This window comes from Helicoverpa armigera, chromosome 17, assembly GCF_030705265.1.
Source record: "Helicoverpa armigera isolate CAAS_96S chromosome 17, ASM3070526v1, whole genome shotgun sequence".
Classification (NCBI taxonomy): domain Eukaryota; kingdom Metazoa; phylum Arthropoda; class Insecta; order Lepidoptera; family Noctuidae; genus Helicoverpa; species Helicoverpa armigera.
In genome coordinates this window covers 3,354,111-3,378,957 of record NC_087136.1, presented here as the reverse complement: position 1 = coordinate 3,378,957, position 24,847 = coordinate 3,354,111, and the positions used below count along the sequence as shown (strand labels likewise).

Genomic DNA, 24,847 nt, shown 5'->3' with positions numbered 1-24,847 from the left:
GTTAAGAACTTTCAAGAGAAAATATTGCTAAAATTAATTGGCTAAGCGAATTTCCCAGAACATCTCTACCAAAATTGTCTTCCTCAAAAACATACGTCATTTTCCTTTTAGGAATAATTTAAGTACTTCATTCAGGAAAAATGCTTAAAACAATGATTGTATTAATAAAATATGACGGCAAACAAATATGCTATCATTGAGAATATAAAGGCGTGATAAGATGAGCGTGCTGAGACCCACAAAAAAGTTTTGGCAATTGGCTCCAGAAGGAACGGCAGTAAAGTCTGACACTCCCTCCCACTGTCCATCATCCTCCGAGCCGGCTCGGCTTAAAGTCTAACTGGATATAGCTGAGTACCAGTGCTTTACAAGGAGCGACTGCCCCATCTGACCCCCTCAACCCAGTTACCCAGGCAACCCAATACCCCTTGGTTAGACTGAGTCCCTCCCGCTGTCCACACGATGATTTCCCAGATCAAAAAGATTACATAACATACACTAGCAATAAATCAGAAACAAAAAACCAACGCATCTGTAACAAAATCCCTTCATTTGAACACAAATTCTTATAACTGTCACCCTCGATCGAATTTGAGGCCAAAACAAAGCTGCGTGGAGCGTTCTCATTATATTTTATAATGAGGTGCCTCAACGTGCGCCATTGCATGTAACAGGACCCTATAACTTAACGATACTTCACAGTGCTTTTGGGGCTTACAAAAATACGAATGTATTTATTCAGACAAGTGAAATTAGTACCTCGGAATAAAAATGCGGTGGACTCCGCTAGAATAAAGTAAGCTTACGTTTTATATGGTTGGATTTTTAAATAAGATTTTGACCCACTTTAATATACTTAGGTTTATTCTAATTACCAGAATACATAAACACTCTATGTATGTATACCTAACCTACAATCATTGAGTTTTTAAAAGTGAAAGCAATTCTTGACTTAAAATCATAGTACCTACCGCCAAAGCATCGTTTACGAGAATGTGACATTTTGTAACAAGAAAACCTTGTTCTAACAATATATCCGTCCACTTATGACGTAAGTAAAGGAAGAATGTAAAGATAATGATGAACTGCAAGCTTCACTATATTTAAGCAGTGAAACGCTGTTCCTAGCAGCGCTCTTACACTAGAGGATTTTCCGCTTGGACGATTGCGCGAAAAACCCGAACAAACTACCCAATAGTTGTCTGCATACACTTGTGACAGCAAACAATTGACAACCATCGGATCAAACGATGACAGCTATTAGGAAAATTGAGCGAAGACGATGTAAATCGATTTACAACAAAGTCCATATTCTAAGTTACCACTTATAAAATCTCAATATCAAAAACTATTCATTTGATAGGTCATAAGAAAACATCTATGACATTATTATTTCCGAACACAAAGAGACAAAATTGTAACACCAATGATTTATCGTTGAACACGATGACGTAACCGCTATCGGCTATTTCATTTTATTGGTTCTCCGTGTACAATAGATTTGCGCATTTCTCTATTAATCTAGGTATATCTACTAGCTAGCTCGTTGCCAAGAGAAGGCTAGATCACTTGAGAGGAAAAAAACAGCTTGTGTCGGTTCTTAAAAAATCTACGGAGCAGTATGTAGTGAGGTATCGGACAATTTGTAAAGGCTCAAGACGAAAAACCGGCCAAGTGCGAGTCGGACTCGTGCACGAAGGGTTCCGTAAATTACAGTTAAATCAACCTATCTCAAAAACTATAAGAGATACTTTGATCAAACCAAAAATCGTTGAAAGAGTTAATTAGCATGCATCACCTCTATTTTTTTTAGAATTTTATACCCCGTAGTTATAAAAATAGAGGGGGGGGGACATACTTTTTACGACTTTGAGAGCTGATATCTCAAAAACCGTTCACTTTAAGAAAAATGTTTTTTAGAAAACTTTATATCATTTTAAAAGACCTTTCCATTGATACCCCACACGGGTATGTACATCGAAAAAAAAAATTTCATCCCTCAGTTACATGTATGGGGGGCCCCACCCCCAATTCTTTTTTTTACTATTTAGTGTCATATTTTTGTAGCGGTTCATACAACACATATTCCCATCAAATTTCATCACTGTAGTACTTATAGTTTCCGAGTAAATCGGCTGTGACAGACGGACAGACGGACAGACGGACAGACGGACATGACGAAACTATAAGGGTTCCGTTTTTGCCATTTTGGCTACGGAACCCTAAAAATGACCAATGAGTGATGACCACTTTGAAAGTCGTTACGGACAGTCAGAAGCCAGATAGTATGACAAACAGTCTTATCCGGATAACTGGGTTGAGGAGGTCAGATAAGCAGTTGCTCCTATGTACTCCATGTACACGCATACCAAAACCCTGATAGTCAGCTTAATCCGATTAAGACCGGAAGCCAACCCCAACATTCTTATTTGGGAAAAGACTTAGCAGATTTAATGTGTTAACCAAAAAAAACTTCGAGACAAATTAATTATCATCAAAACTAATCAACAGTAATTTACATTAATATCATTTCAATAATCTACATATATCAATATTTACAAGCTCGCTCTTGTGTACTAAGATTACGTCTGTCCGTTTGTATGCAACACATAAGCTCGGTCTCAATGTACCGACATTAGTGCAGCTAAGCTACTATCAATAGTACAATATTAATCGGTATACAGATAATGAAATCCCGGTGCTTTGCCTACTAATTGCATAAATCAGACTAACACGCGGTAAATTGCTTTGCTTGAATTAATGATGGTAGAAGTATTTGATGCTTTGGAATGTAAACTGTGTCTTTTGTACTTAGAATTGATGGTACGTTGATTTAAAGGTGCTAGTGTGGTTACAGACCATGGAATGCTAGAATTTAAACTCAAAAGTTAATTTGAGTCATTCATATAATCAAGATTGCAGTCCAGCTCAGTATCTACAGCTTAGACGGACAGTAATAAATGTATCTGCATGACCCTTCGGTAAAAAGGAGTGTAATGGCAGATTTTCATTTGATGATGAACCAAAAAAAAAACAAAATTAGTGTTAATTATTACCGCAGTAACCATCACAAAACCCGTCGTACATACGCAAATATTTTACGTAAACACACCCGTGCTACATTATGTACTCAAACATCACATTTCCCTTTGAAGCATATGAAAAAACCCGGATAAAAAGACCTGAAAAATCTGAACATTTCATAAATTCCGAACGTCCGTAAAAATATGAAAAATTTATTCCACTTTGCAACACTTATCGCGGTAGTATTCGTACGTACTTTTCAGGTTTTTTTGTCATATAATTTTCACGCAGACACATAATTCATGTTGAGATAAGTTTGAACACATCACCCCGTCTGGACCCCTGAGGACTACGCTGTAAAATGAGGCTAATTTCAGAAATAACTGTTGTTTAAAAGGGATAATTTCTGACTCTGTGCATTCCCCGAATAAAGCGAGTACGTCGAAAGCAATTTTCATTAATTTGAATAAAGTTTTCTTCTACTGCATTCGTTACTATAAACTCTTGATAAACAAAATTGCTTCCAATATCAATACGCATAAGGATTAAAGATTTTCTATAACATATCCCTGGTTAAGCCATTTTATAATAATAGTTGGGACTGATCCCTTCCGGCTCAATGACGAACTAAATAGGGCAACCCTGACACAATTTTTGTGACGTCATCATATAGAATCGGGCAACACAGTTTTTCATAGAACCCCTCAAAGCTTAAGGCCATGTTATATTCAGTAGCTCATGTAATCGAGACGCTGTTTGATAATATATTAGCTCCCTTAATTGAAAGCGCCGCCGTAATCAACCGCTTAGTCGGCTAGTAGGCTGACCATGTAAATAATTATGTTCTATGTAATAGTAATCTATGTACGACTAACCGTTGTGTGAACTGAGGAAACGCGATAACATATAAGATTAACGATACAAATAAAACAAGCAAAAATAGTATATACGCGTTGACTCCTCCTTTTTTATAGTCGGTTAAAAAGGGCAAGCAAGTAGGTGTAGTACCTATGTTCAAAATTATTTCATAGATAAATATCCATTATTATGAAACCTTTAAAATCATCTATCGATGCTTACAGTACTCGTTAGACACATAACAATAAACCTTTTATGTCCGAGCACGTTTAGGATCTTTAAATATTTAAATGAAATGCAGTATCGGTTCAATACTGAATATTTTCTTACATATGCGTAATAACACAATCACAAACTTATAGTCATACATACATACAGTTTGAATACATACATACATACAGTTAAAATAAATACAGTTTGAATAAATAAATAAAATACCAACCAACTCAGCCAGTCAATAAACGAGAGACGAGACGATATGAAAAAAAAATAAACAAATAAAAACCTATTAGGTCCCTAAAATCTTGTAGGATTTTAAAAGCTCCCTACGAAAAGGAATAATTTTAATAGGCATCAAAATAAAAATTAATGATTTTTATTTTTATCTCTTCAGTAAAATAATTAAGTAGTTAGTCTTAAAATGGTTCAGAAAAAACAGACGAACTTACTTGCTTAGAAATTATTCAGCTATAATAAAAGTTGCTCCACTATATCTACAAAAATATACTTATCACTTACTTAAGTAGGTAATAATCAATAAAAAATTGCTGACTTCTTACCATAAATAAAAACTTTTCACTTATCCAATTAATGATTTCGCACTGCACACAAATCCGCCGACAAAACTCAAATCCGCGGAAAAATTTAAACAACTACATTAGCGAATTAAAAGTTTCAACTGTCAAACACGTCACAGAGTCCACTAAAAAAAGATGCCGATCACAGAAATATAAAGAAGTTTTTATTATTAAATTACGCACAGATAATGTCTATTTTTTATTGCGTTCGCGTGTTGTAAGAGTTGGGAATTTTGTAATGTAACATGGCGGGCCCGTTCGGAAAGGGCGCGAGCGACGACCAGACTGGAAGCCGCGACCGTCGGCGCCCACCGCGCATGTGCACACAACCTCTTATAATTTGATATCTCACATCACCGCCCCTGTGACATTCTGTGGTAAAACCTACTCGTAAATTATTCAATTTTATTTACTTATTCGTACGCTTCTGTAGAATATTATGACATGGGTCCCGTGATTTAAAGTCGTCGAGACACTCGAATGATGGTGCCTTTCTAATTACGTTTCGAGTTGCTTCACCCCCATAAGTCGTCTGCTCATCAACGACGTGTTATTTGACACTCGTAAACGCTTTTGCAGTTTCGAACTTTAACAAAAGGTCGTGCTGTCAACAACCCTGTCCAATAAACAGTTATTAATGAATCGGCAAAAGTTTTAATAAGTAATTTATTTGAAACCGCAAATTCGAATAGAAATACCAAAATAAAATAATATTGTTTATGTTAGATTCTGGAATTGTAGATTATATATGGGAGCCGTAATCGAAATATATTGGAGTAAGTGCGGGGCGCAAAGAGATTGTCGTTGGGTAAGCCGACTACAAATAAAGAGGTTGAACGAGCCGGTCCGTTTTGGCAGTGAGCCCGCTCCCCTAGTTATTCCGAGTCGCACCGGCGGCCGATACAACCCTTTGTCGATAAAACTACACTATGCGACTGTTTCAATTCTTTTTGGAAGGTTAGAAAGAATATGAACTCGGTACGAGTGGCAAGTAAATAGAAAACGCATTCCATCACAGTATTTATTCCTTCTAGCATTTGTTATCTATACTTCTTTACTAATATAATAAAGAGAAACATTTTTTTTATTGTTTGTCCCATAAATATTTCAAAACTATTGAATAAAATCTTTTACTATTGAAAAGTTACACTATCGTGTACGTGAAGAAGTTCTCCCGGGAGGCGGATAAACCCCGTGAAAACAGCTAGTTACAATTTCTTTAATTGCCTCTTAAATAGGTAGTAGAATAGGGGCAGTTTATTAATTTGATGCAAGGGTCAATTTTATGACATGCCCTGGGTAAAAACCAGAAAGTATTTAATGTAAGCCCTTTATTGTCTAATGAAATCTATTCTACAACAAGTACTACATGTAGTAGTACTAAATGTGAGCCCAAATATATTCGGGTCTAGCTAAAATCACGAAGATAATCGACACTTACGAGTAATCAACGTGAGCCTGTACTAGGCTCGCAGCGTTTGTGAATGTCAATGTAAGGGCTTGTATTTGCGGTCCCGTGTCAAAGAGACTGGTAATAGTCGTTCTAGAATGTTCTTGATTTCATTATTGTGATCTAAGTGTTATGTTTGATGTATGTACTTAATGTGTTGGTAAGTTAGTCATTTGGTGTGATGAGTGCGCTGTGCAGATAAATGAATTTTAAAATCAAATCAAATCTACGATGGTAGTGTTCGTATTAATACAGAATTCAATATTTCTAAAAATAACTGAAACAACATTTTCACATTGTAACTTGAAATATTATAAATATCCATCGACTTTGCGAAAACTGAGAATTATATTTTCTCTAAATGTCAAACCTTTTTTTAGAATGTCGATAAGAAATTACTAGCAGGTACCGTACTAAGACATCAATCATCATTATTAGAACTGCCTATGTATTTATGCATTTTTCTACGTCGCTTACTCGTAAAGCATTTTTCTCCAAATGACATGCAAGGCCGTAATATAAATATCTTGCCTAATATAGCCGTTCGAGGCCGAGTTTGTTCATGTATTAAATCATGTCAGGTACATTTAGTTGGTCAATTTATCTTTAGTTGTCTTCCTGCTTTATTGCAAGGTTCTTAGAAAAAATAAGTATTTTTTATACTGTTACAGCGTTTTTATCGTCCCACTGCTGGGCACAGGCCTCCTCTCACACGGAGAAGGATTGAGCAATAATCACCACGCTTGCTCAAAGCGGGTTGGTGATTTCAGACTTTATAGTCCAGGTTTCCACAAGATGTTTTTCTTCACCTTTTTTATTAGCCATTGATGGCTGAGATATACTTAGAAAGTAAGTACATACAAACTTAGAAAAATTGTATTGGTAACTTGCCTGACCTGGAATCGAACAAACACCCTCATATTCGAGAGGTTGCTTCCTTTCCCACTAGGATTTTTCGTATTTTTTACAAGTTGGTATTAATATAATAAATGTGTACTTGCAAGGTGAGGGAGTTTATTAACACCTACGTTCTGGCCTTTAATTAGATTACATAGAGGGCGATTCATTAACCGCGAGAGCCTCTCTGACTTGATACAAGACCCGTGTGAAAAATTACCGAAGTTTTATTTCATTAATATCCCCAACCTTCATTAGTCTCTCTTATACTCTGAGGGTTGGGTACTTATCTAGTCAATTCATTTCTTCAGAAAATACACCAAATAGGTACATGGTGGATTGTGGTGGATCTATAGCGATATATTTGACGTTCGAAAACTGCTGATTTATTAACCTTATTTGGATAAACAAAAAAATAAGTTTGAGTTGAGTGCAACTGCCCTACTTAAATACCACTTTAAAATTAGGCGCATAATCGTTGGTTTCCTATAGATTATTTTTCCTATATATTTTTTCCTGATAATAATTAAGTATAACATAAATTAATTCATCGATGAGCCACTAAAGTGACGGCAGATTATTATAAATCTTCAAAAATGAAAGTGGTGTGTTATAGTTTTCAGAAAATTGTGTATTATATGTCAATTATTTCATTTCATACGGAAAAACTTTAAAATTTTCAGAACCATACAGCTTGTTGGTCCCTTAGGCCGTGAATTCAATATCAAATTACCATATTAATTTATCAAAAATTAACTACAGATTTAACACTAACAAACAATTTTCTGAATTCGTATTTCCATTAATATTTTTATTGGTGGAATTAAACTTAAGTTAATTAAAATCGCTCATATAAAGAGGATCATGTTTTCCACGATTATTAAGTACATATATAAAATATATAAAATTAATTTAAACAATAAGGTTCGTTAATTACAGGTATGACACACGTTCGTCATTTGTCGTTGTAACAATAAGGAAATGTGTCCCACAAAGGATTTTACGAAATAATTATCATATTCAGAACAATTTTAGCTATCGTTAGGGAAAAAGCTACAGTAGAAATATAGACATTTTATTGAATATTTTAGCTCTATTGGTAATTTGTATGTAAATGGGGCTAATCATTTCATTTAGTGTACCTAATTATTTTCGAAAAAATGACATTAATTGACAATTATTGTAATTATCGTCGATAATGTGTACAGTCAATCTTTAGGGTTCAATTTTGTAAAAGAATTTGGTTGTGGACCGCTATTGAGTTTTATGAGAAATACCTAAATAGAAATTATAAACTACTAACTAGGTATTATAGACCGAAAAGATAATATAAAAAAAAGACAATTGTTCAAGAAAATTAGTTGACCACATCTTAAGCTAAATTAGTATACCTAATTGCCAAGGCATAGCTAAATGAAACCGAGTACCATGCCAGGACCTTATCTAAACACTCTTCTACCGGTAGCCTATCCGACACAAACGTAAATCTACACTGCATTCACAAAAATAGGTCATGAATATCGGAATAAAAACCGTGTACCGGTTTTAAATGCACTTTGTGTATTCTCCGGCTGAGAGTACCGGCACACTGCAAACTTTTAGTCGGCCGATAATTTGCTAGGACTCATATATCAGTAAGAAGATGATTGGTAGTACACACATTATAAAGATCAGTTATTTGGTTGTTATCAGACCGACTGAAGACTTTGTGGAAGTGGAATATCTTACTGTATATGTTATTGTATGAGTATGCTTTTGTATCTGTAGTGGTGCCTTCCATCTTTCTCTTTCCATGGAGCCTTCCATCTTTCTCCTTCCATCACTGTTTGTAGCCAGTCCACGAGGAAGCTGTCCAAGTCTTCTCCATCTTTCTCCTTCCATCACTGTTTGTAGCCAGTCCACGAGGAAGCTGTCCAAGTCTTCTCTCCAGCGTTTCCGTGGAATATGATATTCTTAAAAAAAATGCTAATCATCGTGTCAACTGTCGGCCGACTATTTAATCTACAGTGTACGGGAACTCTAAAGCAGAACATTGCGGAGTTCAGAACTATTCGTTATTCCGAACTGTTTCAGAAGGATTTACTGTGATGGGTGTAAATGTTTCACAATTACCGTTTGTTAGCTGCACCTAATATGTTGTTATCTGTTACTAGGTCTTGTTTGTGTATTGTGGAATCATGTGCTTTGCCACATCAACTGTCAAGTTATCCTTTAAACGAAGTAGTTTTATCACTTTTTGATTTAGGACGAAAGAATCTGTTTCATTTTTGATTTTGTAGAAGTATTTAGCAGAAAGATAGAAGATTAGGTGCCTTATTAAAATAAAACATCTACCTCTATATACATATAACTGCTTTCAACAGTAGCAAATCGTACATAGATTCTAACGCTGAAGCACCATCGGTTCTGCAAAACTCTCATGAAAACTATAAGTGACTTTCAATAAATCAATTCAGCCTAATCTTTATTCATATCAATTAACATCATCGCGATATTACGTTTATATAATTTATAAACACATTGAGAAGTACCTATAACCTTTAAAAAAACATACCTACGGAACTTTTGACTATCAAAAGCGTTCTTGCCTCATTTAGTTTTTTAAAAGCCAAAACTCAATAGGTTTGTCATTATGCCTGAAATTCTCCCAAAATGAAGTCCAGCATCGATTTGTCCCGACACATTTCGTTACAAATAGGGGCTTTGAAACTGTACGGAATATGGTTCTACATACCGTATCGAATGAAGAATGTTCGATTTTGGATCTGCGTTTTGACGAGAATCGTTTTAGGAATTTGTGTGTTCGTCATACCGACGGGCAGCCAATTGGTTTATGTGATACGTTTGATACTGTCGGGTGATGCTGAAATACAGGAGGTAGCTGGAATGTGAGTACTGCTTTTTAGACCGTGCTACTTGGTAATAAGGTTCATTTTGCAAAATGACGCCGGCATTATTATTAAGTCTTACCTACATATCTCAAAAATGAAATGGACTAACAGTTAGGGCAATTGTACACGGCACGGTTTTGCCATCAAAATCTACAATGAATTCGTCGTGTATAAAAACCGCGGTGTGAACAATGTTTCACGATACGGAAAATGCGATACATGTTCAAAAAACGTACCTTACGAGGCCTTAGACTGACAAAGATTTTAAAATTATCCAGCTTACCACTTGATATATATAGAGTCATACAAGACCATGCGTAACATCCCTTTTTCACAACGCAAACGCTAACATCTTGTAATGTCTGCTTCTCGGTTTAACATGATTAGGCCATTAACATGCTTGACAAGCAATCCGTGATCATTGATGTACTTACTATACACTACACAGGTGGGTATTGGTTTAGATACAATAGGTATAAACCTGTATTTGGGCTATGTAACGATGATTTGATGTCAGTAGTTTACAGTAATGGTCGTATTTGGAATAATGAACTTAAGAATAAGTTTTATATAAAGAAAATAAAGTGTAAAAACATTAGTGATTCGCAAATAAAAGCTCAGGAAACTGAAGTCAGTAATTCGTGTCTTGTCCTCGTTGGACACATAAACCAAAGATAAATTAAACGCTTAATAGAACACTCGTAAAACATTTGTTATGTTCGTCAATCCACATTAAAATTTACGTTTAATCCTAAAATTTTAACAGCACTTAACCTTTCATAATAAAATTTGAAAGAAGTAACTCCCAAAGTATATTTTTTCAGATGTTAACCTGCCCTGGGTCCCATAAAACCTCTATAAAGGCCGAAAAAGGGTAAAATATTCGCGGGCTCACCCAACCGGATCCCAAAAGTACATCATATTATGTAAATGTATAAAAAAATCAATGAACTTTTATGGGGATTTTAGACAATCTATTCAAATATTACTTTACTATTTTTAGGTAATGTTTATAAAATTTTGATTGAAACTGTTTTGATAACATGCAAACTGTGTACGAAAGAAATACTTTGAAAACTGTAGGAACCCTTCCGTGTACATAAATAACATTATAACGACACAATAAATCTGCCGTGAAACAGAAATCGCGTGTTACATACATGACAAACCTAAATTAAAGCGGTTTTTTTCGAGCATTCGTTTACCTAAAGGTCATATCTTATCAGTTTTGACCTATATACATAATGATATTATGAGAGAATTAAGGGTTGTTATTGACAGGAAAATATCTTTGGTTGAAAATGTAGCCATTGGAAATTAGGCGTACCACACACTACCACTCTCTAGCATGCATTTTGTAGAGGCACGCTACTATGTGTTGCGTATGTGCTGCGCTAAAGTTATTTTATGAACGAGCTAGGTAACTTATGGTCAATGTTTCCCGCGCACCGGAGCGCTGGCGCGTGGCAGTGTGTGATCAGCCCAAGTTTGGTAGTCGAGGAATGTCGCGTGGAACGTTTCGTTACATGCAACGGTGAAATGTTAATGGCTTAACAGTTCTTTATAGTAACGTTGTTGCAGTTTATTCCGTACTCCAGATAACACGACTTTATTATACCGCTTTAAATGGCTATTTGCACCGTTTGACCTGCTTGATGTGTTTACATTGGCATTATTTTGTTGCTTTAAATTCTTGCTGATCTCTGAATGTAGACCGAACGTTTATATTGCTGTGCTTATTTGTTGCAATGTTATATTGTGATAAAGGCATTAATAGACTTTGACGAAAAGAAAATTTGCGTACAATATCTATTTAAGTTCATGCATACCACCACTAAGAAATATATTTATATTTACGTTGAGATGTAAAAACGACTCTATTTAAATGACAGTATTATGAGATAACAAATTGAAAAATTACCTTATCGAAATTAAGAACTTACATGTCAGCTCATTAAATCCTATTCACTTTAAAATCATTTTTTTTTCTTACAGCATTAACTTAGTTCTGACAGAATTACTGGTTTCCCTCCGACTTCTAGATTTGAGCTTACGCAGAGATCGGCTCTCGCAACTGTCAGATCAACTGAATAGCACGGAGTTCCAATTTCAAATGACAGCTCAGAAAAAAATATTGGAAAAGGCTGTCAAGCTTTCCAGAGGTCTGTTTTGGTGGTTGATTTTCAGTAGTCACTCGGATGTTCTTGGTGAGTAGAGATTGAGAACAGAAGTATTTCTATATTCTCATAAAGCAAACGTTTTATTGTGTACCCTTATTCCTTATCTTTACCCTTGTTGTGTTATCCTAAAACTGCTGAACCAGTTTAAATTTTTATTTTCATTGTTGGGAAGCTACAATATTGTCGGGTGACATAGGTGTGTTAGCCTGGTACGAGGAGTATAGTTTCCACGGGAAGTGACTAAAGCCTAGGAAAACAGAAGCTTGCAACAAAATGATCAGATCTAAAAAAGTAATTAACGTATCCTCATCAATAACATAAAGAGACGATATAACTTAAAATATTTTTATACTGGATCAGTACGTACTTCTCAAACGATACTCAACCTTACACTATCAAATCTAACTTCTAACACAACACAATAGAGTCGATATTCGCTAATCATAATCTGTTGCTATAGATCCTCATAATCTCTTACAACAACTTTGGGAAATATGCGTGATGTTCCTGTCAAAACTTCAAAGTACGCCACATAAATCCATAGAACTTTGTATTATAAGTATTTGAAATTAGTCAATAATAATAGGTACTGATATTGTGTAAGACAAAGTATATAGGTATCAAATTCTTATCACGGTTAGCTTAAACGCTCGTATTTGTAAGCGGTAATCATAAGACAAGAGAATATCAATTGTGTCTCAGTCATATCTGCGTTATACCTACCGTCATACCTACAACGGTCAATAGTCAGTCTGATCTCTGGACTCAGGTCCTAACTTAAAAAAAAAACACATTCAATACTCCTGTCACTTAAAGCGAAGAATCTTTTTGATAGAACATTCCAGAAAGATGAAGGCGTTTCTAAGTCCGTCCACTCATTCAATTATATATTGATCTGCATTCTTTCCAATTCATGTTTATGTTTTCTTAACTTTATCAATATCGCTGCCAGTCCTTCGCAATGTTACTTGGATTTACATGAAATCAGGCATATCGCCATGTTTATAATTAATTGGTATCGGTATTATTCCAGTACACGTCGTCGTGGTACCGGCTTTACATAATTTCCAAACTTTACCTCTGAAGATGGATCTCATTGTCCTTGATGTTAATAAGGAATCTTACTTTAATTATTTATGCGCTTATCAGGTAAAGTATCTTATCTACTTACATTACATTTTATGTTTTTTCTTTTATCAAAAATGCTAGTTGTCGCCACGAATGTAGGTCACTTTTACACACGTCATTTGCAATGCCACAAAAAGGTACACCTATGTATATTCGAAAACACTTTTAAAGTTTTTACCCCTTCAAACTGCATGCATCAGTCGAATCGCGGGGGAAACCTAAACTTTAACATTATTTACAAAAGTGTACCAGCAAGTACTTTCGGGGTTATTTTTTCCAAATTGACTCTTAATGCTATTAAGTCGTGGTGGCCTAGTGGGTAAAGGACCAACCTCAAGTATGAGGGCGCGGGGTCGATCCCAGGTCAGGCAAGTACCAATGCAACTTTTCTAAGTTTGTATGTACTTTCTAAGTATATCTTAGACACCATTGACTGTGTTTCGGATGGCACGTTAAACTGTAGGTCCCGGCTATCAGTGAACATCCTTGGCAGTCGTTACGGGTAGTCAGAAGCCAGAAAGTCTGACACCAGTCTAACCAAGGGGTATCGGGTTGCCCGGGTTACTGGGTTGAGGAGGTCAGATAGGCAGTCGCTTCTTGTAAAGCACTGGTACTCAGCTGAATCCGGTTAGACTGGAAGCCGACCCCAACGTGATTGGGAAAAGGCTCGGAGGATGATGACTCTTAATGCTATATGAACTTTTATTTGCAGATCCTGTACAAGCCGATGATGCTCACAACATTCGTCGCAGTGCAAACGCTACCCTGGGCCGCGATGTCTTGTGCAAGTAAAACCATTTTTGCATATTATTTAGCTTTGAGTAATGTACAAAATCTGAATAACGGCATAAATTTTAATCTCGACAACATCCCGGACAAAACCGCTTAGGGGAGATCTGGTCAACAGGGGTCGATGTTTTTGGGAAAAATAGTAAGAGGGAATTTTTCCTCATATTATGTAAGGGCAAATTGGGATTAACAAAAGGACATAGAGTATCGTAACAGCTTGTCAAAGCAAATACCGGGGCCGCGCCTCAGGATACGAAAAAATTCCGACTTTTAGTAAGACAACAGAGTTTTTGTTCCTTTCTGAATATTAAACATCATATGAGTCTCGGAATCAGGGTCATCGATCCTGCAAATACATTTCGCGTTTTTATCTTTTTTCTTTACCTTCCAGTCAGCCAATTGGACGTTTTAATTTATAACTTTGAAAATATAAAAGACCTCGTTAAAGCTAATGCTGCTGAAAGGCAGTGCAATCAAGATGAAGCGTTTAAAGAAGTTTTCAAAAGATGCGTTCTTCACCATTGCGCTATAACAAGGTACGAGAAATACATTAAAAATAATCTAGCAATTAACCATGCTTTTTATTTGAGTGGCTTTTTTAGTGTTTTCAAGGCAACTAAAGTGGTACCGTCGGATTAGTGGATTTAAGTGCTTTACTTCAATTAAGAGATCCACTTGCTAAAAATATTGGAATTTTCTGCTCTTAATTTTTAGTTTTGTGTGTTCTCAATAGATAGTCACTCTTATAAAAACTTGAGTACCTTTGTTTTCTGACTCTTATTATGAACAGGTATAGGTACATACGAACCCCATAAATTTGTTGTCCGTTGGTGTCATGAGGAGAGTTATGATTTTTATCGTAGTAGTCAGTATAATGTTTCCTTTCAGATTTGTGGACACCATCCAAGCTACATTTGGGGGACAGCTATCAGCAACTCTTCTGTTGAGTACTGTTATTTTGGGCACTACTGCTGTGCAAATATTCTCGGTATGTTCTAAAATATTTTTATAGATGTATATATGATCTCCAATATCTATTCGAAAGTAGACTTTCGGTTCTGAATTATTTTTGCTTGTTTTTTTTTCAGATCGAGTCTCCTCTAAAGAACTTGACAGAAGTAGGATGGGTACTAGCATACTTATCGATTTTTATTTGCAATCTATTTGTCGACTGTTATTTTGGAAATACTATTACCACTAAAGTGAGTACATTTTCCACAATATTTAATAGAAACTGAAAAAATGAAGTGTAAACAAACAGAAACTTTTAGTTAAAATAAAACGTTTCAATAACTCATTTCATAAAACTTATAGAGACGTTCCGACCATATCTTTGGGTATGCCGAAAAATAACAATATCTTTTTTAAGAACTCTTCGCGTGCTCTAAACTACAATCTGATATAGTGGCGCTGACCAACTTCAGTCTGCTTTTAGCAAGTTTTTTGGGTCAGCTGATTCTGTGTCTATTTTGGGAAAACTCTGCCCAAACTGTTCGACCCCAACATTTTTGTTGAACCTATACTATTATACTACCATATCTGCTTCTTCCTTCATTTTGCTTACTAAAAGTAATTTATATATTTACATACACAGTATGACATGACAGAAGAAGTAATAACATAAAATAGTGTAAAGGTACCACTTTTCTCTTCCAATGAAATCTCTTCCAACATACCCGTAGCCGGAGCATTACAGCAATTTTTATGTAATTAGTTTGTAGATATTATTGACGTCGACAAAATAGCATGTTGCATTAATTTATTGTTAATATTCAATGAAAATAATGGATAAGCGAGAGCGGAAAATAACTTCAATGAAGCCTGATATTAAGCATAACTAACTTATACATAAGCGAGCAGAAAAAAGACTACAACAATTCAATAAAACCGGTATATCCAAGATCACTCTTGAAGGCACGTACGAACTCAATCCAGTTATCCTAAACTCCCTCTCGACCTTTACTCGAGCTCTAAGCTTCGCCCAGGGGTACCCTTGAAGAGAGCTAAGTTCTTAGGTGAAAAACCGGTTCACTGATAACAAGGTTCCTAACAACTTATCTTGTACTCCGTGCCTTATTTTCAAGGTCTTTAACAGTCGGGTAACTTTAGGTCTTACTGCAAGTACGTTAAAAGTAAAGTTATTAGCTTACTGATACTAAAAAGGTACAACATTACAATTCTCAATATTTATTTTTACGCCTTTTACTAACGAAACACTTGCACCTATCACTTCTTCTTTTTCACCACCACCCCAAGGTATACTGGCAGAGAACACTTAAAACATTAAGGCGAGGAATTGGTCAACAATAATTCCATAACCGGCACGCGCATCTAAGGCGCCAAAAGGGGTCGGAGCGTCTGAGCGGGGCGAGGATAACAATACGCGCGCTAGCTTATAACTAAAAGTCGTAAGCGACAAAATGGTTTTGTAATTTTAATATTTAGAAATGATAATTTAATAAAAATTCCTACTACAATTTTAAAGAGTATGTATATACTCAACTACTAAAAAAGTTAAGAGGCTTAAATCGGTCCCATTTGCCCATAATATGTGAATCTCTTTTTAAAAAGAGGTATGTTTGATATATTTTTCTCTGTTATAAAAGTTACCTAATCATGTTTCTACAACTAACAAAATAAGGTTTATATCATGAACTTTCAGGTAACCAAGTTGTATTTTGATCCGTTTTGTATTTACTGAGAAAAATTGACATCCTTGGCGCCAAAAATTCCAATTCGTCCTCTTAAAACCGACGATGAAGATGAACGTTGTGTAAAAAGTATAAATAAATAAATAAATCAAAGAAAATACCTAGACCTTATTATTACACCGTCTTCCAAAATCTGATCAAAAACTGTCAAACACAAATTCCTCTTGTTTTCTTTCAGAGTTCTTACATATCGAATGTAGTGTTTGCATGTCCTTGGACTGAGCTGCCGACATCTCTTAAGAGGAACTTGATCATCTTTATTGCGAAGACCCAGAGACCTCTCGTCATCACCGCGGCTAAACTTGTACCTGTGTCTTTGGAGACATTTACGAAGGTATAATTATGTTTTTCTTTTATTTATTTTTGCTTGGGGTGGCCTTTTTTCAGAAGTGGGCGTATTTCGGTTGAGAATTGTTTTTAAGAGGATGGTTTTTTTAGTTCACAAAGCTTCAGGGGCCCGATTCTCCTAATTTTACTTAAGCGACCTTCGATTGACGTTCGACTCGATTCGACTGAGATCCAATCCCGACTCGATTACGATTGAAACGTATGTGGTATTCCGCTATTTTTTCTTTGAAATAAACGTTTTTATCCTTTTCTGTCATTCAATAATGAATCATTTTTTCTGCAAATGATTTACGATTGCAAAATGATTGTACAGCAAACTACCGAATAGACCAAAATCATCAAAATAGCAGACCAATCGCACACCAATCAAATGTCAATCGAATACGATTGGTCTTTTATTAGTAGCAGAATGGCCGATATGGTTAAAACTGCTATTACGATCATATTGCGATTCGATTTGTATTCGATTTTGACATTATTAATTTAGGAGAATCGGGGCCCTGTTTGAAGTATAGTATAATAGTAGTGCATAGGGAACTCATAATTTCTGGACCGCTTATGAGCAATGGCACAGGTGGCACCTTAGACATTTAACTTTTGCTTATAGCATTAAAAAGTGTGAGATTTAATATAAAATGCTCCATCTTTAGCTTGTCAAAGAACAGTTATTTAGAACGGGTACCGAGCTTCTTGGACTTATCATATCTTAATATTTACGTATGATAACTTCTTATTATATAGGTAGTCCCACGCTTTTCCTTTCTTAAAAATTCACGTGACAGAGGGTCTTCCTTGACCCATTTCTTAGTTTACTTCCCCTAAGATTGTTCGAGAAACTCACGGATATAATAAATTGAGTGATATTATTCTATTTTATCCGTACTCAATGTCAATCATCCTACGTTTAGAAAATATTATCCTTAATCTCACGGCTGAGTTCAGTCGGATATTTTTATTTACTTTATTTCTATTGTTTACTTAGGTTCGCGTAAAAAATACAAAGAACATCCTGTTAACATGAATAATGCACGAAATGAGATTAAAATAAAATATCGGCGATAAAGATAAAATATTTCAATGTAAAAAAATGTGCGTTTTTTGTACATTTCATCCAATAAATGTCAAAGGGAAACTGCACTATAGGAAAAGCTTGGGAAATCTCTTTGAACAGTTAACCGTTTGAAACATTAACTGTCGGCTCCAGAAACTGTTTCCAACATAAACGTATATAGGTACTATCCAATTCCTATAAAGAAAAACGGGAAGGAGCCATAATAAATGACTTATATGAGCCCAAAAGACCCTTCAATTTGAAGTTTTCCGAATGAACGAATACAGTTTACGTATGTGATTTGGTGATTTTATTGCTTTTAATAAATGGGTTACAGTATAAAAACACTTTGAAAGTTAATAAGATTTTTCTAGCTTATGTTTTTTTATAAAAATAGACGAAATATTTCCTTTCTTAAGACGTAGACGCCTACGTATGATGTATGTATATCACTACATTTATTTCATTTTACTCAGCCACCGTCCAGGAAAATGTGTTTTACTTTGACGAGTATAGTCCATTGCTTGTTGTGTCTGAATAGTTCGTCAGCATGATAACTTCGCAATGAACATCGTGTTATAAAAATCTAATCCAAAATAATATACCTACTTATCATAAATAACGTGCCTGTATACAGTTCAAAAAACCTTGTGAACAAGTTGTGAAGACAACCATTAATTAAGTGGACAAGTAGCATAAATATTCTATCATATTTAATACGTGTATTTAGTTTGCGTAGTTAGAATTAGTTTACCTTAGTTAGAGTTGAGTTCAGAGTTTGTTTACCTGCCAACAGTTTGTAAATACCCAAAATTGTTCCAAATTACACTTTGAATGGAGTTAGCTAATTGAAGTTGCTATTAATACAAAAGGTTTCTTTTATGTTTAGGCTATAACTGCTAAGCCTTTTTGGGTGCGTTTAAGAATAGCTATGGACTTTAATTAAAAAATGTTGGCTTACTATTTTTTTACACTTAAAAAAAAGAACTGAATGATGCATGTACGAAACCTAGGGCTGTGGGTTTGTTCGAAATAATTACCGCGGTCCTGGGACCTACGTAAAAGGCTCCAGAAATAACAAATTTGAACAGTCTGATACTGTCAGTGCTCAGATGATGAGATCTATCTAAAAAAGACATGCATGACCAGTCGTACGAACTCTTGCATACATTCCCGTTTGAAATTCAGAACGAATTCTATCTCAAAACCTATTTCTGATTATGAAAATAAGTACCAACATGAATGCCATAACTAAAGACGTCATATTCGAGTACAGAAGAGGGACAATCATTATTCACAGTCGTTTATCATATTTTTTGTCCTCAGATATTTGGGATCACATCCAAGAAACTCCATTGTCATTGTACAATTGGAGATAAGTCCCGGAGGTATTATTTTGTTTTATGTTTTTATTTGTGAAATATATTTATTGGAATATTTTCCGGAGGTTTTACTTTTGGTAAATAATGTTATTTATTTACTAATACATCATTTGCGAAGCCTTTTCACAACTATGTTGGCGTCGGCTGAGTACCAGTGTTTTACAAGTTACCCGGGCGACCCTATCATCGCTGTCATCATCTTTGTACTTTACGGTCACAATTGATACCATTGTCTTGACGAATTTAAGAGAAACCATTAACAGACAAAAAACTAAAAACCCTCAAAAATCAGGAGAAGCCATGGAAAACCACTAGTACATAAATAATAAACCCATGCCAGCGACTATTTGTCTTTACACATTCCCAGAAACAGTATTTATTAGCCAAGTTCATTAGTCGATTCTAAGACTACACGAATTTCACGAAACTCTTCAAAATTAATTAGTTCATGAAGTTTTTCCAGGGAATTCGGTTATTTTATTCCAAGTATAACTCAGCGACGTGTTTTCATAATGCGTTTATAATTCGAGGTGTATTGCAGTATGACCGTAGAACTGCATTTTATTTGATTCTTAATGGTGGCGAGTTTTCCATTTCGTTATTTCAGGAATTTGTGGGAATGTGGAAATGTTCTAATGTAAAGCCGTTTTCACATTTATTCGGATTTTATGATCTCTTTAAACTTTTACGGACGTGTTTCATTCATTGTCCGGTAAGACTGCATGAGACAGTTTATGTTTTTTATCGTTTCAGTATTTTACGTCGCCTCTAAACGGTGGTTTGTAATAAATAGGAAACTTGCTAAGATTATGAAAAGGACGCTTAGCGACTAATATTTTTACAAATCGTTGAATTAGCAAACTTTGTTGGTAAACCATCATAAGAAATCATCTGTTTTCTTAATAATTTGATCCATTATCATATTAAGAAAAAAAGTTTCGTACAAAACTTATTACTTAGTGGAATATTCAAAAGTTTGCCAGCTATCACAATCAGAATATTTATTATACAAGTTACAGAAGTATTTAAAATTACTTTTAAGAGTAGCAACTTATCTAAATATAAATAACGTTTGAAATTCTCAAATAAAAGCTTTCCATCTTATTTAGACGGCTATATTTATTAGGCACTCTTGTCTTGCTATTATGCGTGTTTCTAAATTAATAATAATTCTCCTAAACAAGAAAAACAGTAGCCAAAAACATCAATGAATCAATTACATTTAGGGACCTTCCAAAATAAAATCTTAAAACGATTTAATACGGAGCTACTATCACTTTTATTTTAAGTCATTTTGGAAGTCAAAGATTGTGTAATTTTAAACTGGAGTGGAGCTATATAAAATGCCCTAGAGGCATTGGTGTCGAGCAATTTTCCTCTTCATTATGCTTTTATAGCCAAGCCTGAAACCAGAAGTATTTCCGCGGAGGCAACTTAACCAAATACAGTATCAAACCAATCTAAAATTCACACAAAAATGTGGTTTAAAAATGATTTTAATGTTATCGTAAAAAACATAATTTACCTATATTTTTTACCAATATCTTATCTCAAAATATTCTTACAAAATACTTCCTCTACCTATGTATAGATGTGCGGTAACTATCAATAAAGATAAGAGATCTTTGAAAAGAGGAAAACTGTTATAACACTATCAAGTATGATGGAGGCTAATAGAAAATGCAACACGTGCGTGAATATTATTCCTTCCTGATTTTTCCATAGCATAGTCTGGGCCCGACGATATATCACGTATGTATAAAACAATTACAATCCTATACCAACTGCTTAGTAATTACGCTCTAAATCTTTCATGCAGGTTTCTCTTCCTAGTAAAAACAGAGAGGAAGTTATGAAGGATGGGTGTTTTGTTTTCATGGAATGGCTTTCTAAAAATAGTCAGTATGCCGATATGCACAGTCAAATGTCACCTATCCCAATTCGGGAGCGAGGCACACGTTGAAATGCCTAAAGCCTCACCTTTGACCTATACGAGAAACGTGCAAAATATTCGGCCTAACCACACATTTTAGCACAACATAAGTTTCGCATTTGCAAAACTATCGGATTCAAGACGCGCCACCATTTTTATTAGGGAAACTCATCACGTGCCTATGTACCAACACATTAATAGATACAAACTGCTAAATTATTCATCAGGAGTCGCCCTGGAAAACCTCGGGCTACCCACGACCAGGGTCCCGGCGGAGTGACCCCGGTTTTCTCTAGTTTAATCTTCGCCAATTAAGGCTGGACACAGGACTTCGCCATAGAATATGCTATCATTTTTACTGTCTGCATTTTTTATTTTCTTTCTCGTCTGAACTAATTAAATGTAAATTGCTGGAGCATAAAAAAAAAGTTCCTTTTTATAATTTAATTTAGAAATTGTAAATGTTTTAATTTTTATTACGACTGTGGTTTTGATGTAACCGTTGCTGTACCTGTTTATAATTATGTAGATTAATAAATGTGCTATAAACCATATTCCTAAACATTGTCAAACTTGCTCATCTAATAGAGCGTAGGTACCTCCCTAATGCAGTTAGTTATAAGATAACTTTATTCCACTACATATTGAACGAACAAGGTCCAACTTAACAAAACATCCTATTCTATTTCCTTACATCTTCAAAGAAAACAGCAGAACAAATATTTTCGTTTGAACCCTATCAACACAAGACCCAAGAATAACCTTTAAACACAATGACTGGATAACTTGGTTACCAAAACAGGGATTGTGATGTAATTTCCACGTTACGTTAGTTTATAAATAGAGTATCTACTTACTTGAATATACCTCTATATAACATTAGTTTTCGGCTCTGTCCATGTAAATATGTGTATGTGTAACTACAACTGTTTATTTGTTAAATAAATAACCGTATGTCAATACACTTATGTATTTGAAAAAAGTTTACACATCCTATAAAGGGGTAAAGTTCGTGACGTTATAGAGAGAAATCTGTGTCGGGTAAACCTATTTTGTAAATTATTTTACTAATACAAAGCTGCGTTGTTACTGTGTGTCATATGCTATCTTTATCCGGGTATGGTGAGTGAAACCACGAGAATCAGCTAGTAAATAATACATCTTTTGTTACAGGTCATGAACTGGACTTACAAAGGTTTTGCTGTCATGAATCAGATGAAGAATTAAGTACTGTTTCAGCAATGAGGTTGATGAGTTCAAATATTTAAAGTCGAAATGTTAGATCATAAAACGCATCCTTATATTGAAACGTGGTTTTGAAATTATAGCAAAAGTTAAAAAAACTTTTTCGACTAGGTACTCGAAAACTAACTTTTGTAGGTGTAAATAGTTTTTTTTTTGCACTTTAACTGTTTCAGTAATTGTATGTAGTAATTGGCGATTGATTCTTTAAAGTGGTAATCAGATGAGCACTGAGCGGGACGAAGAAAAGCGGAGTAAACGATGAAAATGTTACATTGAAAGAGTTTACAATGAAAATATTATATTTAAAGAATTTTCTTAAGCAACAACGTTTATTAATAAGTACAAAATTGTTAAATTGCACCTCTAGCTTAATAGCAAAAGTCTACGCCATTATAATTAATGTTTCGCTTTACTTTAATGGGTTGCAATATAAGATAGCCTGCTGATTCTTATAAGCACTTTCTAAGATCTATGATGTAATTAAAATGATAAAAGTTATATTTTTCTTTTTATTATAACTTTGCTTTAATAATTCTTTTTTTTTCAGTTTTTTGAATTATTACGTGAGGGATTTTTAACCGACTTCAAAATAAGAAGTTCTCAGTTTGACATGTATGTATGTGCCTTTGTTTGTGTGTGATAACCTCACATTTAGTTGATTTGGTTTAAAGCATAGTACTTACCAGACTTAGGACAAGATTTTAGGTATATTATTGAGTAGGTTTTATAAAAAAGTTTTACTCATACAAGCAAAGAAAATGTGCTTTACCAAACTAAAATACAAGTTACGCGAACTAAGATCATTTATATTCATTTAATTGTGGCCGACTCGAGCCTCGGGCGATTGTAGGACTTATTTGGGCCACCGTTCGAAATACTTCAATCAACTTAAATAATCCTACCTACAGAGTTGTAAATATCTCTCAATACTACCCACGTAATATGAACAATGACAAGTGGGTAACTGTGTAGTGAACTTTACAGACTATGTAGTGTGTGTATCTGGAATAATATCGACCGGAGTATTTAGAATAATGTTACTTATTTGTTGCGTGTGTGTGTGTGTTTGTGTGGGATAGTCATCATAACTAAGTCAAACAAAATATCTTTTAAAGTCGTACCTTCGGCCCGTGGATTAATCAGTGAAAAGAACATAGTGCAGCTTGAAGTAGTCTGTAATTCCTAAGGTAAGCGCGTTTTGCAAAACAATATAAAAATACATAAATAATACCTACTTATAGAATGTAGGGGTACCTACGTGCATAAAATAGTTTTCTTACCAAGTATACTTGACTTTCCCCAAAAAGAGGGAGATTACCAAGGGGCAACATGAACACATAACACCAATCAAGTACAACAACCATCAAATGAGTTAACAGATAACCAGCAATTCCCATAATCGTCGATGGTGTCGAATTATGAGGAATAAGCGATCTATCCATTAGTGACAAATGTTTACAGCAATCAGAAGCGCTGTGGCTGGACGTATGCAATTAATCAACGCATATGCTATACGTACTTACTGCAGTTGCCGATATAATGACCGTCGTGGATCAAACAATAGCTTGTAATGCTGATTGTGTTATAATCGGTGTTTTGGTGAAAAAATAAAGGGTAATTTTAGGTTTTTACAAGTATGAGTATGAGTCGCCGGAAGACGCTGGATGTAGGTCGCCTCCAACGTTTATCTGTGGAGATCAAAGGGGGAGGCCTATGTTCAGCAGTGGACGTCCTATGGCTGAGATGATGATGAGTATGAATTGACGGCGACCTTACGGGGGTTGACTGCCAAATTGAAAATTGAAAACACTTTATTTCTATAATAGTGTAGATCTCATTTTTTCAGAACTGTTTTGTCACCTGGTTTCCCATGCTCAATGTTGTTATTATAGCCTTTTTATCGTCCCACTGCTGGGCACAGGCCTCCTCTCACACGGAGAAGGATTGAGCATACCTACTAATTCATGTAATAATATGTATTTCATACCTAGTCTGGAGTAAAACCTAGTCAAAGGAATGACACTGTTACCAACCTATAGCCCGTTATCTAGACACACGGCAGTGTGTCCGCCAAGTTCGAGCAAAAAAAGGCGACACACCGGCCGTGGGTTATATTACACGAACCATTTCGGGCCAAATTCGGCCCCCCTATAACTCAAAATC

The 24,847-nt window shown here is 35.1% G+C and overlaps 2 protein-coding genes across 2 annotated transcripts in view; one reads left to right on the top strand and one right to left on the bottom strand.

The window, feature by feature from the left end:
• Positions 1-4,987, bottom strand: part of LOC110370380 (hemicentin-2) — an 81,099-nt gene extending 76,112 nt beyond the window's left edge. The window contains exon 1 of the mRNA XM_021326152.3: positions 4,662-4,987. The gene's annotated coding sequence lies outside the window, so the exon portion shown is untranslated. The remainder of the gene's footprint in view (positions 1-4,661) is intronic.
• Positions 4,988-9,678: 4,691 nt separating this feature from the next.
• LOC110370354 (odorant receptor 22b) lies at positions 9,679-22,666 on the top strand. The gene is made up of 9 exons (XM_064038881.1): positions 9,679-9,914; positions 11,913-12,124; positions 13,131-13,246; positions 13,938-14,013; positions 14,406-14,550; positions 14,903-15,002; positions 15,103-15,216; positions 16,904-17,059; positions 22,613-22,666. The coding sequence occupies exons 1-9, from the start codon at positions 9,679-9,681 to the stop codon at positions 22,664-22,666; spliced, it is 1,209 nt and encodes a 402-aa protein (XP_063894951.1).
• Positions 22,667-24,847: the final 2,181 nt, after the last annotated feature.

Excerpts from the sequence above, each read along its gene's own strand:
- LOC110370354 (XM_064038881.1), top strand. The coding sequence starts at position 9,679 with ATGAAGTCCAGCATCGATTTGTCCCGACACATTTCGTTACAAATAGGG. Across the intron at positions 14,014-14,405 it reads GGCCGCGATGTCTTGTGCAA|TCAGCCAATTGGACGTTTTA; the intron begins GTAAAACCATTT and ends TTTACCTTCCAG. Across the intron at positions 15,003-15,102 it reads CTGCTGTGCAAATATTCTCG|ATCGAGTCTCCTCTAAAGAA; the intron begins GTATGTTCTAAA and ends TTTTTTTTTCAG.